Source organism: Crocuta crocuta, unplaced genomic scaffold, assembly GCF_008692635.1.
Source record: "Crocuta crocuta isolate KB4526 unplaced genomic scaffold, BGI_CrCroc_1.0 scaffold77, whole genome shotgun sequence".
NCBI classification, from domain to species: Eukaryota; Metazoa; Chordata; class Mammalia; order Carnivora; family Hyaenidae; genus Crocuta; species Crocuta crocuta.
Genome location: NW_027532172.1, coordinates 1,161,950 through 1,174,908, shown reverse-complemented (window position 1 = coordinate 1,174,908; position 12,959 = coordinate 1,161,950). Strand labels below are relative to the sequence as shown.

Sequence of the window (12,959 nt, the reverse complement as noted above, 5' to 3'; positions counted from 1 at the left end):
GTGGCGGGGAGAGAGAAGATGGCCGGCCCCCCCCGTACGGCCCCCCGCGTGTACCTCGGTCCAGGCCCAGGCACGGCTGCGGCCGGCCCCCCGCAGGCCGGGCAGGGTCTGGGCTCGCAGCGCCGGCAGCAGCTCCCGCATCAGCACCCCGGTCAGCACCTGCGGGAGAGGGGACCGTGGGCGGCGGCGGCGGGCCTGGCCGGGGTCCCGGGGCGGCCTTGCGAGGCACTGACCTCGGCGTCCGAGCCCAGGGTCGCGTCGTCCTCGCCAAAGTGGCCTCGGTGCTGCCGATAGAGTCTTAAGGCGTCCAGGAAGGCACGGGCGGCGGGGGCCTGACTGCGCTGCAAGACTGAGGAGGGCAGTTCCTCAGCCTCCGCCCACTGCTCCCCTGCTCTCACCACTGCCTGGCTCCCCACCGCCCTGGCACGAAGCCCTCCACCTCCTCACCAGGTCCCGGACACGCCCTCCTCCGAGCAGCCCTCCCTGATCTCCCAGGCTAAGCTCCCACAGGGCTGTGTCCCCCCCGCAGCCTGTGGTCACATCTGTCTCCCCCGACAATCCATTTCACAAACAAAGAAACGAGAAACTTGGAGAGGACCCCATAGGCAGCTGGCAGAGCGAGCTTACCTCACACTCTAAGATACACAGCTGGCGGCCCGACCTTCCCCAGGACCCACCTGTGCCGCGAAGCCGGATGCCACCCTGGAGGGCCAGCCTCCAAGCCCGCTGCGCTTCCCCCGACGCTGCAGAGAAGCAGAGGTGCCGGCGGAACGGGTGCTGAAGGAACAGGGGGAAGTTCACGGGCATTTCCAGGAGGGGTTCAGGCTCGTCCTGTGTATGCTCTCCTGAAAGCAGACGGAGGAGGTTGTGTCTTCATTCACTCTCTCACTCTACGATCAAGCAGTCATTGACTAGAAGAAAACACCCATGAAATGCTGAGAGGAGCCCCCCCCACCCCCTCCCCCCGCATGGGCGGTTGCTCTCCCAATTGCACTATCCTTATTCCGGCTCAGTCCCAGTGGGGAGAGGTGCCCAGGGCGGACATCAGGGACCCATCCCCGCATTGCTTCCTGGCCTCAGCATCCTCCTTAACACGGACGCCTGGCCCTGGTGTGGAGGCCACACCAATCCATCTGAGCCGGCACGTCCGTGGTGATCTGAGCTCCGCTTGCACTGGGAGTCGGCGAGGTCCGGATTCAAACCCGGCCAGATCATCTGCTAGTTCTGGGTGTAGGGCACACTTTTTCTACCTGAACCTTGGTTTTGCTACCTAGAAAATGGACTTAAAAGTGGTATCAGTGACCTGTGGGGGAAATGGGGTGAGTGAAATTTTTGCGGGGGTTCATTTATTTGGGGTGTCCTAAATCCTCATTCCCCCCCCCTTCTGATTTCCAGAGTGGTACACACAACTGCAGTGAGATGCAGTAATTCAGAAGATGGAAATTCCTGGTCCTCCCGGCCCTTCAACGGGAGTCTCCAGAGGGAGGCCTTTTTTTTTTTATTAAATTTTTTAAATATTTTATTTATTTCTAGGAGAGAGAGAGAGAGACNCACAGCTTTCCTTTCTTTTTTAGATTTTTTTTTTTTTTTAATTTTTGAGAGAGAGCCAAAGCATGAGAGGGGGGAAGACACAGTATCCGAAGCAGGCTCCAGGCTCTGAGCTGTCAGCACAGAGCCCTATGCGGGGCTCAAACCCATGAACCGTGAGATCGTGACCCGAGCTGGAGTTGGACACTTAACTGACTGAGCCACCCAGGCGCCCCTACAGCTTTCCTTTCTAAGGGCTGGGCCGTGATTTATTTAACCAACCCCCCCCACCAGTGACGATCTTCCCACATGCTTGCTGACACCAGGCTTGACTGTTTTTACGCTTGCTGCTTTGACTCTGGTCCAGTGTCCTAATTCTCCTTCTCACTCTAGTAAGAGTGGATATTTCTCTTGCTGGAGCTGGGGTACTCACCCAAAAGCAATGCTGCCCCCAGGGGACACTTGACAGTGTCTGAAGATATTTTTGACTGTCACACGTTGCAAGGGGGGTGCAACTGGCCTCAAGTGGGTGGAGGCCAGGGATGCTCTCCACCACCTGCAATGAATAGGGTACCCTCCCTCCCTGCAAAGAATGATTTGGCCCCAACTGTCAACAACTCTGATGTGAAGAAATTTGCTCTTGCAGTCTCAGGAAGCTTACCTGAGGAGACTGGGCAGAGAGCATCCAACAGGCGGAGATACTCACGCTGGGAAGTCAGGACAGTATAGCCCGTCAAGGCCATGGAGCCAAGGGGGCGGCCCCCATTTTCGTATTCCTATGAAAGGCATCCAGAGAACCAACTTGGGACAGGTCTAAACCCTGGCTTCCACGTCCTAACTGTGGGATCAGGGGAAGGCTTGGGGTTAGCTAGGGAAGTCCTACACGCCCCCCCCACCCCGTAGTCAAGCACCCAGCACCCACTGTGTGCTAGGCCCGTCCTAAATAGTGCATGAGGAGTATCTCATCGAATCCTCACAGCCCCATACGGCCTGGCCCAGCATCATCCTTTCCCTATTCCTGCACAGTATCCCATTTCACAGAGGTGGAAACTGAGTCCCAAGAGTACAAATGACCCGCCCGAGTTCCCCAGCGAGATGTGTTGCACAAGGGCCTCTCAGTTTCAATGTCAGCTCTGCTGATGACCACAAGGAAGTCCCTACTCCTGGGCTGGACCTCAGTTTTCCTACCCGGCCCAGTGGGACCCACCGCAGGCCCATCTCAGAGGGACCCTCTGTTCATGGCAGGTAACTGAAGAAAGGAGAGAGGGCCGTGTTGGGAGCTGGACCCCGAAGCCCACGCCGCGGGGAGTGGAAGGGTGAGGCCAGCACAGAAGGGAGGAGCGCCGCTCGCTTACCTCCCTGTGGCTGAACCACTCCAGGCGGCCATCTCCGCGCAGGACACAGAAGATTGGCTGCCACTGAGGCGGGTGGCCCCAAAGCTGGGTCAGAGGCCCTCGGTGCTCACGGACTCGGGGAAGCTTCTGCAGGAGGAGGGACCAGTGAGTGTCAGGGGCACAGGCCGGTGTCCCCACGTCCAGACCACCCGGAAAGCACCCCCACTCCACACACTCCCCCCGATCCCAGGCTCCTCCACCAAGAACAGAGTGCCCGGGGGGGCACTGCTTCCTAAGCATGCTCACAGCACGCACTTGTTTGAGGCCCCTCCAAATACACATGGATTCAGTCCTCCCCACAGCCCTGGGGGCAGACACTTTGTCACCCCCACTCCCTCTTGAGCGTCAGATGACACCCCAGCCCTGGCCAACATCTTGACTGCAGCCTGTGAGAGACCCTGAAAGAAAGAACTCAGGAGGCTGTGTCTGGATTCCTGACCCACAGCAACTGTAATACATGTGCACTGTTTCCAGCCACTGGTTGTGTGATGTTTTGTTACGCAGCATTAGCCAACTGATACAAGTGGGATTGCCGGGTCAGGGAGCAGGTGTAGTTGCCCTTCAAGTGAGAAACAGCCAGACCTCTGCCCACAGACCCTTCGCTTGGGTGGGACGTCACTTTGTTTTATTACCTTTGTTACTCTTCTCACTACCTGGCCACCCGAATTCTGTGCCTTTCATTTCATCCCCGGGTTCCAGAGCAAGTCCCGGTGCACAGATGGTGCTCGATAAATATTCACTGAATAAGCTCACTGTATTTGTGATGTTTTCAGTCTTTGACAGTGGTGGTAGAAAGTCAGGTGTGGGTGAAATGATTCCCCAAACCTTTTCTGAGCTCTGAGATTTTTCCTAATAATATTATTGAAACATTATTACAGAAATTATTTATAAGGAGTATTTTATAAAATGTTCACACCGCCCGAACCCCAATGTCAACTGTGCCCTGGCCCCTGTGGCCAGAACCTACAGGTGACAAAAGGCGCAGGTGGGGACGACACCTGGTGGCCCGTGAGGCCTTAGGCAGGACAGGGAGAGGCCCAGGTGAGAGGGGGCTCTGTGTCCACAGTTCCGGGGAGCCTCCACCCCAGGTCAGGCACGGAGTCATGTGACGGAGGTAGGAAAACTCAGAGCCCTGATTGGGGAAGTGTCAATAACCGGCAGGGGCTCCAGGTTCAAATCCTGCCTTGCCTCCTGCTGGGAGGGTGACCTCAGACAGGTCACCTCTCCTCTCTGTGCTTCAGCTTCCTCACTTGTCAAAGACTCGTCTCCCAGGCTGGTGAGGACTGGGTGTGTCGTACAGGGCATGTGGAGCCATCTGTTGGCTCAGGAGACGTCTGGAGCTGGGGCCAGGCAGTTCCAGGCTCTTGTGTTCTATCGAGAAACTTCCTCAGCTCGTACTGTGTGCAGGCACCACATGGACATAAGGGACTTGGGGTGGAGACAAAGCTTGCCCCTTGCCCTCCCAGGGCAATCAGATGAAGGAGGCAGATGTGTGACCCAAGGCTTCCCTGGAAAAGCAGCGGGATGGGGACCCCAGAGGAGGCACCCAACCCAGGTAGGGGCTGTGGCGATCCAGGAAGGCTTCTTGGAAGAAGTGGCGGCCAACGCCTGAGGAGCAGGAAGAGTGCACCAGGCAGAGGGCGTCACATGTGCACAGGCTTGCGGGTCCCAGGGGCATGTTTCATACCCAGTAGACCAGGCGAGCCTTTTCCGGCTTCAGAACTTCCGCACTGCTCACACCCTCTGCCTAGAATTCCCTTCTCAAGCCAGGCCAGTGACTTCTCATCCTTTACATCTCAGCTCAGAGGGCACCCCGACTCCCCGCCCCCCAAAACACTGCCCTCCATCTTATCTTCATAGCACCTGTCGGAAGTTATCCTGCAAAACATGACACAGCAACTCGTCGTCATTTCTCTCCCCGTCACACTGTGAGCCTGGTGGGGCAGGAGGGGGGGGTGGGGCGTCGCAGGATCTGCCCCCACCGCTGCTGTGTCTCCCCGGTGTCTAGCCTAGGACGTGGTATGCAGTAGGTGCCCAATGAAAGTTCAAAGAATGCATTTTTAGCAGTCTCTGCACGTCTTGGCGGCAGCTAGGGTAAAGGTGGAAGGGGGGCCCCCAGCACCCCCTCCCCTTGCGGCACCCACTTTGCTGCGCATCAGTTGGCATCCGGGGGGCTCCTGGGGCCCCAGCTCCCGGGAGATCTGTCGCAGGACAGAGGCTGCCAGCTGCTCGCGGTAGCAGGGCAGGAAGTTCCTCAGCATGGTGTCCACCTGGCCTGCAGGGACAAGGGGACAATAAGGTGGTTGAAGCAGCCCCGACAGATGCCTGGGGAGGGCCGGGCAGGCAGCAAGCCGCGTGTGAGCTCCTGCCCTTGCCCCCAAACCGCCCAACAAGAGGTGCTCCGAATCCCATCCACCCTTGACCCTCCGCAGACCGTTTACATCCACGGAGGAATAAGGAGCACGGAAGTAGGTGGCTCAGGCTTCATTCATAACGGACGTACGATAAATTTTCGTCACATGAAGCATCCAATCTGATGAGCTTTGACGCCTTTACAGCCCGAGAAAGCGTCACCACAGTCAAGATAATGAACAGATCCATCCCATCCAAGTTTCCTCTCGCCCCTTACGTGGGGGAGAGCTTCAACATCTTTTAAAAGCCTCACCCTGGCACAGGGGAATTTTCTGGAGGCGGTGGGGGTGCTCTGGATCCCGATCTAGAAAGTGATCATGCAAGTGTTAAAGTCCTCCAAGCCGTTTCCCTAAGGTGTGTGCACTTGGCTGTCTGTAACACATAAATGCGTCCTGCTGCCTGGAATGTGGACGCAAAGGCTGGGGCATCAGCAGTTATTATGCACCAGGAGGTGGCCTCAGGCACAGAAGCAAATATGGGAGAATGATGAAGTGACGGAGTTCCGGTGTCGGACTTTCATCAGCCTGCCTGCCACTGTCTCTCTCTAAAGGAGAGAGAAATACACCTTTATTTTGTTTAAGCCACTACAGGAGGATAAAAAGAAAAACGTGGCATAAGGTAACTTACTGAATCCTTACAACAGCTCCATGAGATAGATATTGTCGCTATCCCTGTTTTACAAAGAGGAGATCTAGAGAGATGAAGTCATTCACCCACGGTCACACAGTGAGTGGCCGTGGTGTGAACTTGGGTGGTCTGAGTGTGGGTAAGACACGCCCATGCCTGTGCATGTGCGGTTCCCCCATCTGGGATGCTCTTCCCGCGTCTCCTGCCCATCAACTCCATCACATCCGTGCACCCCGGCTTGACCATCATCTCAGGGGGCAGTGACCCACCCCTTCTTCTTCCCCTGATGTGAGGGAGGTAGGAGTGCTCCACTGTGCTTATCAGTCAACTGCCATTCTTGTAATACCTTGGCTTTCTTTCCTGGTCTAGACCATGAGTCCAGGAGAGTGGGACCATTTCTCAACCCCGCTGGGGCCCCAGTGCCCGGTACCCAGTACACGTTCCAGCAAGTGAGCTCCTCTTAGTCTCCAGCTGGAAACTGAGCCTGTCCCCAGGGTCCGTGCAGAGGACCCTGCTGGCCCTTGCCCACCGAGCGCAACTATCCCGGGAGATCTGGGTGGGCCTGGGACTCCTCTCACCGGGCCCCTGTCCTCATCCTGAACCCACGCCCCGAGTAGGGTTACCAGATTTACCCGATAAAAATACAGGACACCAATTGGATTTGAATTTCAGGTAAATGAGGGGTCATGTTTTAGCATAAGTATGTACCCCATGCAAAACTGGGGACATACTTATACAAAACAGGACTGTTCATTGCTTCTCTGGGATTCACGTTAGTAGGGCGTCCTATACTGTCAGACACTGTGGCCCTGAACCCCACCTGCCCCCTCCCACCCCACCCCCTGCCGGCTCACCCCTCAGATGCTGTTGCTGCCGCTTGTCCAGGGGGCTCGAGGGCCGCCCACCCATCCTGCTGCCGTCGCTGGGGGCTCCCTGGAGGGCAAAGCAGACACTGCCTTCCCTCCCACAGCCCCCAGGTTTCTGGGTTCAGGGGCACCCTGGGCGTAAAGACCTGGATGCGGCCAAGACCAGCTGCCTGGGGCCAGAAGCCAGGGCACAGCCCCTGTGTGAGTGTGTTTGTCGGGCTGGGTGGGGAGTGCCCACCCCTGCGCCGCCCCGCCCTGCACCTGCGACCTCCTGGGACCGAGGCCTCCAGAGCCGCGGGTTCCTGCAGGGGCTGCTGGGGCAGCCCCGGGGGTGGTTTGCGGGTACGGAGGAGTCTTAGCTGGCTTTGGAGGAGGGACGCAAGGCAGACACCTGGTGGGACCGGCAGCTGTCCTTGGGGTGTGGGGCAGGGGAGGGGGATGGACAGGAACAGTGGGGTCCAAATCCTTGGTGCCCACTTCCTCTCTGCCAGTCCTTCGCTGGGTGCTGCTGGGTTCTGAGAGGCTCCAGCCCTGGCTCGGCTCCCAGCAGCCCCCAGGCTGACAAGACAGCTGGACAGAACCCCCCCAGGTCCTGGGGTCAGTGCTGGGGCAGGGGGAGAGGGTGGGGAGCTGTTGGTATGCCATGGACTGACGGGATGCATCCCTTGTCTTCCTGTCTTGTCCGCCTGTCCTCCATCAATGCACACGGCACTGGACTGGGTTGGGTTGGTTGGGTCTCCCCACCCCTTGACCTGTCCCTCCAGGGCCTGGCGGAGGGCAGCCCTCAGTTTAATGAAGGGAGGGAAGAAGCAGAGGCCGCACTCCAGGCTGAAAAGCGATCAGATGGGAGGTTCACAGGCTTTCAGACGAAGAGAGGGTTGAGTGCACGTGGCCAGAGTGTGGATGTGATGGCCGGAGCAGGGGCAGCCCACCTTGGACCACGAGGTGAAACCCACATAATGACAATGGCGCGACTACGATGTAGGAACCGGGGATCCCCCAAAGCGTTCATGACATTGCTCTACCACCAGTCCTGGGTGGCCTCCCTCCAGAAGAAGAGCTGAGCCTCCATCTGTTTAAGCCGCCGGGAACATCGGATTGTAACCCTCACCAGGGCCCCAGGGTTCGTTTCTTCCAGCCACAAACATCACTCGTTGCCAGCCTGAGTGTCATCCTTGAACTATGTGCCAGGGATGCGGAAGTGGGTAAAACAGACCATATGGTCCAGCCCCCACGGACCATCAGTTGGCACACCAGCAACTGAGTCAGGTAAGGAGAAAGGTAAGGAAGAAAAGTGGAACAGGAAGAGGTAGAAAACACCAGAGGTGGAGAGGGGTCGGGAACGTTGATGTTGCACCATGACCTAAAGCAAGTGAGAGCCCGGGCCAAGCAAAGAGCTGGAGGAAAAAGAATACTGGGGAGCAGGCACAGCAGGTGCAAAGGCCCTGAGGTGGGAATGGGCTTGACAGCTTCCAGGACAGCCGGTGTGGGTGGGCTGGAGGAAGGTAAGTGAGGGCCAGACAAGGCAGGTCCGGAGTAGGGGTAGCTGCGGCTGCAGGGAGAGGGGTAGAGAGGTGACATGCCCCCGAGGTCCCTGCTCACGGGGTCCCCATGCCTGTCTCATCACTTCCCTTTGCCTCTTGGCACCCCCCATCCCAGCTTATGCCTGCAGCCCTGGGGTCACAGCCACCTGCTGTGGCCCGAGCCCACGGCTGGGTTGCTTTCTCTGCTTTTCTCCGTTTCCCCCTGGCCCTGTCCCACTTCCTCACTCTCACATCTGAGTGACCAAGCAGACAAGATGTTGAAGGAAACTTCAGTTTCTGTGGTTTCAGCTTTGGGGCTTCAATCCCCACAGCCTGATCAGGTGCCTCTGCGGGACGCCCCCTGCCCTCCAAACTTGGCAAAGCTCCAGCATGGCTGAGAGGCACCCAGGCACCCACTGGCCTCCCCTGCTGCGCCCTGGAGCCACAGAGCCGACGGTGAGCCACGCGCCGCCACACTGTGGGAAAACGCTACAACGCAGGTGCATCACAGACTGTGGCATCCTGGCACATTCAAGGCTCTGAGGAGGTCTGCAGCCCAGTGGGACACAGAGGCCACTACTGGCCCCGTGTGTGCCTGGAGGGCTCAGCCAAGCGTATAATGGGCTGAATCATGTGCCCCAAAAGGGTATGTCCACAGGCTACTGTCAGAAAGCCAAGCCAAGTGTTTGTGAGGATGTGAAGCAAGTGGAAACCCTTGTTCCCTGTTGGCAGGAAAATAAAAGGTACAGTGGCCGCGGAAAACCCTACGGAGGTGCCTCGAGATCTAAACAGAATTACTATATGAATCGACAATTACACTTCTAGGACTATCCCCAGAATTGAAGGCAGATTCTTGAGGAGATATTTGTACATCTGTGTTCCCAGCAGCTCTACCACAAGATGCAAAGCGTGGAAGCCTCCCAAATGTCTATCAACAGACGGACAGGGGACACTGTGACATATGGACTAGGATTTGGCCCTAAAAAGGAGGTTAATTCGGACCCAGGCTATGGCATGGATGGACTGCGAGGACGTTATGCTGAGTGACATAAGCCAGCCACGAAAGGACAGATCTTGTATGGCTCCGCTCACGGGAGGTGGCCGGAGCAGTCAAGTTCACAGGGACAGAGAGGAGACTCGCAGGGCCCGAGAAAGGGGACAGTGGAGGGCTGTTTAACAGGGGTAGTTTCAGGTCGCCAAGGGCTCTGGGGACGGAGGGGAGTGCTGCACAGTGGCGTGAATGGACCTAATGCCACTGAACGCGACACTTAAGAATGGTTAAGATGATGGGCGCCGGGGCGGCTCAGCTGGCTAAGTGTCCGATTCTTGATTTTGGCTCAGGTCATGATCTCACAGTTCATGAGACTGAGCCCCGAGTCACGCTCCATGTGCAGACAACGTGGACCCACATGTGGCTCTCTCTCTCTCTGCCCCTCCCTGGCTCATGCATGCACTCTCTCCCTCTAAATAAATAAATAACTTTTAAAAACGGTTAAGATGGTAAATTTTTTTTAAATGTTTATTTTTGAGAGGGAGAGAGAGAGAGAATGAGCCAGGGAGGGACAGAAAGAGAGGGAGACAAAGAGGGGCGCCTGGGTGGCTCAGTCGGTTAAGTGTCAGACTTTGCCTCAGGTCATGATCTCGAGGTTCTTGAGTTGGAGCCCTGCATCGGGCTGTGTGCTGACAGCTCGGAGCCTGAGGCCTGCTTCCGACTCTGAGTCTCCCTCTCTCTCAGCCCCTCCCCCACTCACACTCTCAAAAAACAAACATTAAAAAAAAGAAAAAAAGAAAAAGAAAAGGAGACACAGAATCCAAAGTAGGCCTCAGGCTCCGAGCTGTCACAACAGAGCCCGATGCGGGGCTCGAACTCATGAACTGTGAGATCATGACCTGAGCCGAAGTCGGACGCTTAACTGACTGAGCCACCCAGGTGCTCCTGTTAGGTGTTTTTTAACAGACACGCACACACGCCCGCACGCACGCTATGCCCATGCCCGAACCCCTGGAACCTCAGACGTGACCTCATCTGCAGGTGTCATTCCTGAGAATCTTGAGAAAAGCTCACCCCGGATTTAGGGCTGTCCTATGTCCAATGACAGGTGTCCTTACTAGAACAGGAGAGGACACAGGGAGAAGGACATGTGACAACAGGAGCAGACAGTGCAGGGGTGTGTCTACAAGCCCAGGATGGCCGCGGAGGGCCAGCAGCCACCAAACCCCGGGAAGGAACAGTGAGACGAAGGCGTCAGGGCCACGCGCGGCCTGGGCACCCCTGGCCCCGCCACCCGCCGAGGACCACGACACAGTGGAGACTTCAAGCCAATGCTCCCTTTAATATCTGGTCACCCGGAGCCACGGCCGGGGGAGGCTGGGCTGGTGGCCGGACCCCTGGGGCTTCCCAGCGGCACCACGCAGCTTTCGGGAAACGAGGCCTGGGGTGGCGGCGGCGGCGGCGGCAGCGGGGGCCCAGCTCAGGAAGGTCCCGGCCCTCGGGGGGCGGCCTGTGGTCCCAGCTGTGGTGTCCCTCGGGGCCAGCTACAAAGTGGAATGCTTCTCAAAGGGCACGGTCAGGAGTCGGGCCGCTGCCTCGTCCAGGAACCAGCAAAGTTTTCCCGTGTGGGGCTGGACCAGGGCGGCGGNCCCCAGGGACAAGACTGTCCTACTCGCAAGATGTGATGTCGCCCTTCCGGCTGGCCTGGCTTTAACAATCAGCAAGGACAGGGTCTCTACCTTCCCGTCATCTGTCACTGTAACGCCGGGGTCAGCACACCTTTCCTGACAGATCAGAGTCACTCTTCTGGGTCTGCAGATCCTACCCGGTCTCTGTTACAACTACTCAGCTCAGCTGTCACAGAGCAAAAGCAGCAGCCGGTGATCCAGTGACGAACCGGCACAGCCTATTCCCACAATGCAATCTGAATTCCGCAGAAGCTTCACATGTCAAAGAATATTCTTCTTTTGATTTTTTTGCCATCTGCTTTAAAATCCTTCTTAGTGTGGGGGGGGGCAGGGGGTACGCCTGGGGGACTCAGTCAGTTGAGCATCCAACTCTCGATCTCAGCTCAGGTCATGACCTCATGGTTCGTGAGTTCGAGCCCTATGTCGGGCTCTGCGCTGATAGTGCGGAGCCTGCTTGGGATTTTCTTTCTCTCTCTCTGCTCTTCCCGTTTGCTCTCTTATTTAAATAAATAAACTTAAAAAAAAAAAGTCTTAAAAAAAAAAGTCCTTAGGTGGCAGGATTTGGTCCCGTGGGCTGCCATGTGCTGATCTCCAGATGTGACCTCACAATTAGTGGGAATTATGAACACTGCTTTCTGATAGCCAGGCCTGCCCCCATGCACTCTGTCATTTCTTCTGACCATGGCCCTATGAGGTCACCTCTATTTCCACCCCCATTTTACAGTCGGGGAAACTGAGGCTAGGATGGTCTCATGTGAGTGTACTCTGAGTTAAAACCACTGGACTAATCCTCAGGAGGACAACACAGAAGGGTTCTCCCAGCCCACCTTGCAGATGGGAAAGTAGGGGCCTGGTGGGGGGTTAAGTGGCTGCCCAAGGCCATGCTAGGCATCACAGGCAGGGACGCTGGTCTGTTGGATTTTTTATAGTCTGAACCCTTAATCCCAACGCCAAGCCACCCCTGTGAGGACATCTGGGCTTAACAGTTTGGGAGGAAGATTTATTACTCATTAATTAATTAATTAAAAAAATTTTTTTATAGTTTATTTATTTTTGAGACAGAGAGAGACAGAGCATGAGTGAGGGAGGGGCAGAGAGAGAGGAAGACACAGAGTCTGAAACAGGCTCCAGGCTCTGAGCTGTCAGCACAGAGCCTGATGCGGGGCTCAAATCCATGAACCATGAGATCTGACCTGAGCCGAAGTCGGATGCTTAACTGACTGAGCCACCCAGGCGCCCCACTCATTAATTTAAAACAATATTTCTGGGGCACCTGGGTGGCTCAGGGGGTTGAGTGTCTGACTTCAGCTCAGGTCATGATCTCAGTTTACAAGTTTGAGACCCAGGTCGGGCTCTCTGCTGTCTGCGCAGAGCCCACTTCAGACCCGATCTCTCTCTCTCTCTCTCCGTCTCTCCCCCCTCTCCCCCTCTCTTTCTCTGCTCCTACCCCACTTATGCGCGTGCGCACACACATGCTCTCACTCAAGAATAAACATTTATTTTAAAAAGTTTTTTTTCAACATTTTATTTATTTTTGAGAGAGACAGAGAAAGAGCGTGAGCAGGGGAGGGGCAGAGAGAGAAGGAGACACAGAATCTGAAGCAGGCTCCGGGCTCTGAGCTGTCAGCACAGAGCCCGATGTGAAGCTCAAACCCATGAACCGTGAGATTATGACCTGAGCCAAAGTCCGTTGCTTAACTGGCTGAGCTATCCAGGTGCCCCTCAAAAGTAAACATTAAAAAAAAAAAAATCCCGTTTCTTCCATAGTTGGACTTTTCTGATAATGGCAATTAAAAAATATTTTTTATTATTTACTTTATCTCTAATATCTTATTTGTTTTATATTTTCCTAAAATATTAAGTAAACTATCTTTTTTCTTATTCTTCCTTTTTAATTTATTCCTACTATATAATTCCCCCCCCCCCCCCCT

The 12,959-nt window shown here is 56.0% G+C and overlaps 2 protein-coding genes across 2 annotated transcripts in view; both read right to left on the bottom strand.

Moving 5' to 3' along the window:
* NIBAN3 (niban apoptosis regulator 3) overlaps positions 1-6,969 on the bottom strand; it is a 15,236-nt gene extending 8,267 nt beyond the window's left edge. The window contains exons 1-7 of the mRNA XM_077776934.1: positions 6,815-6,969; positions 5,066-5,196; positions 2,883-3,008; positions 2,189-2,303; positions 678-845; positions 234-349; positions 55-159 (exon numbers count right to left, since the gene is read on the bottom strand). Of these exons, the coding sequence (XP_077633060.1) occupies positions 55-159; positions 234-349; positions 678-845; positions 2,189-2,303; positions 2,883-3,008; positions 5,066-5,196; positions 6,815-6,869 (816 nt within the window). The 5' untranslated portion in view covers positions 6,870-6,969. The remainder of the gene's footprint in view (positions 1-54; positions 160-233; positions 350-677; positions 846-2,188; positions 2,304-2,882; positions 3,009-5,065; positions 5,197-6,814) is intronic.
* A 3,693-nt stretch (positions 6,970-10,662) lies between these two features.
* PGLS (6-phosphogluconolactonase) overlaps positions 10,663-12,959 on the bottom strand; it is a 7,689-nt gene continuing 5,392 nt past the window's right edge. The window contains 2 exon segments of the mRNA XM_077776935.1: positions 10,663-11,008; positions 11,143-11,152. Coding sequence (XP_077633061.1) covers positions 10,885-11,008; positions 11,143-11,152 — 134 coding nt within the window. The 3' untranslated portion in view covers positions 10,663-10,884.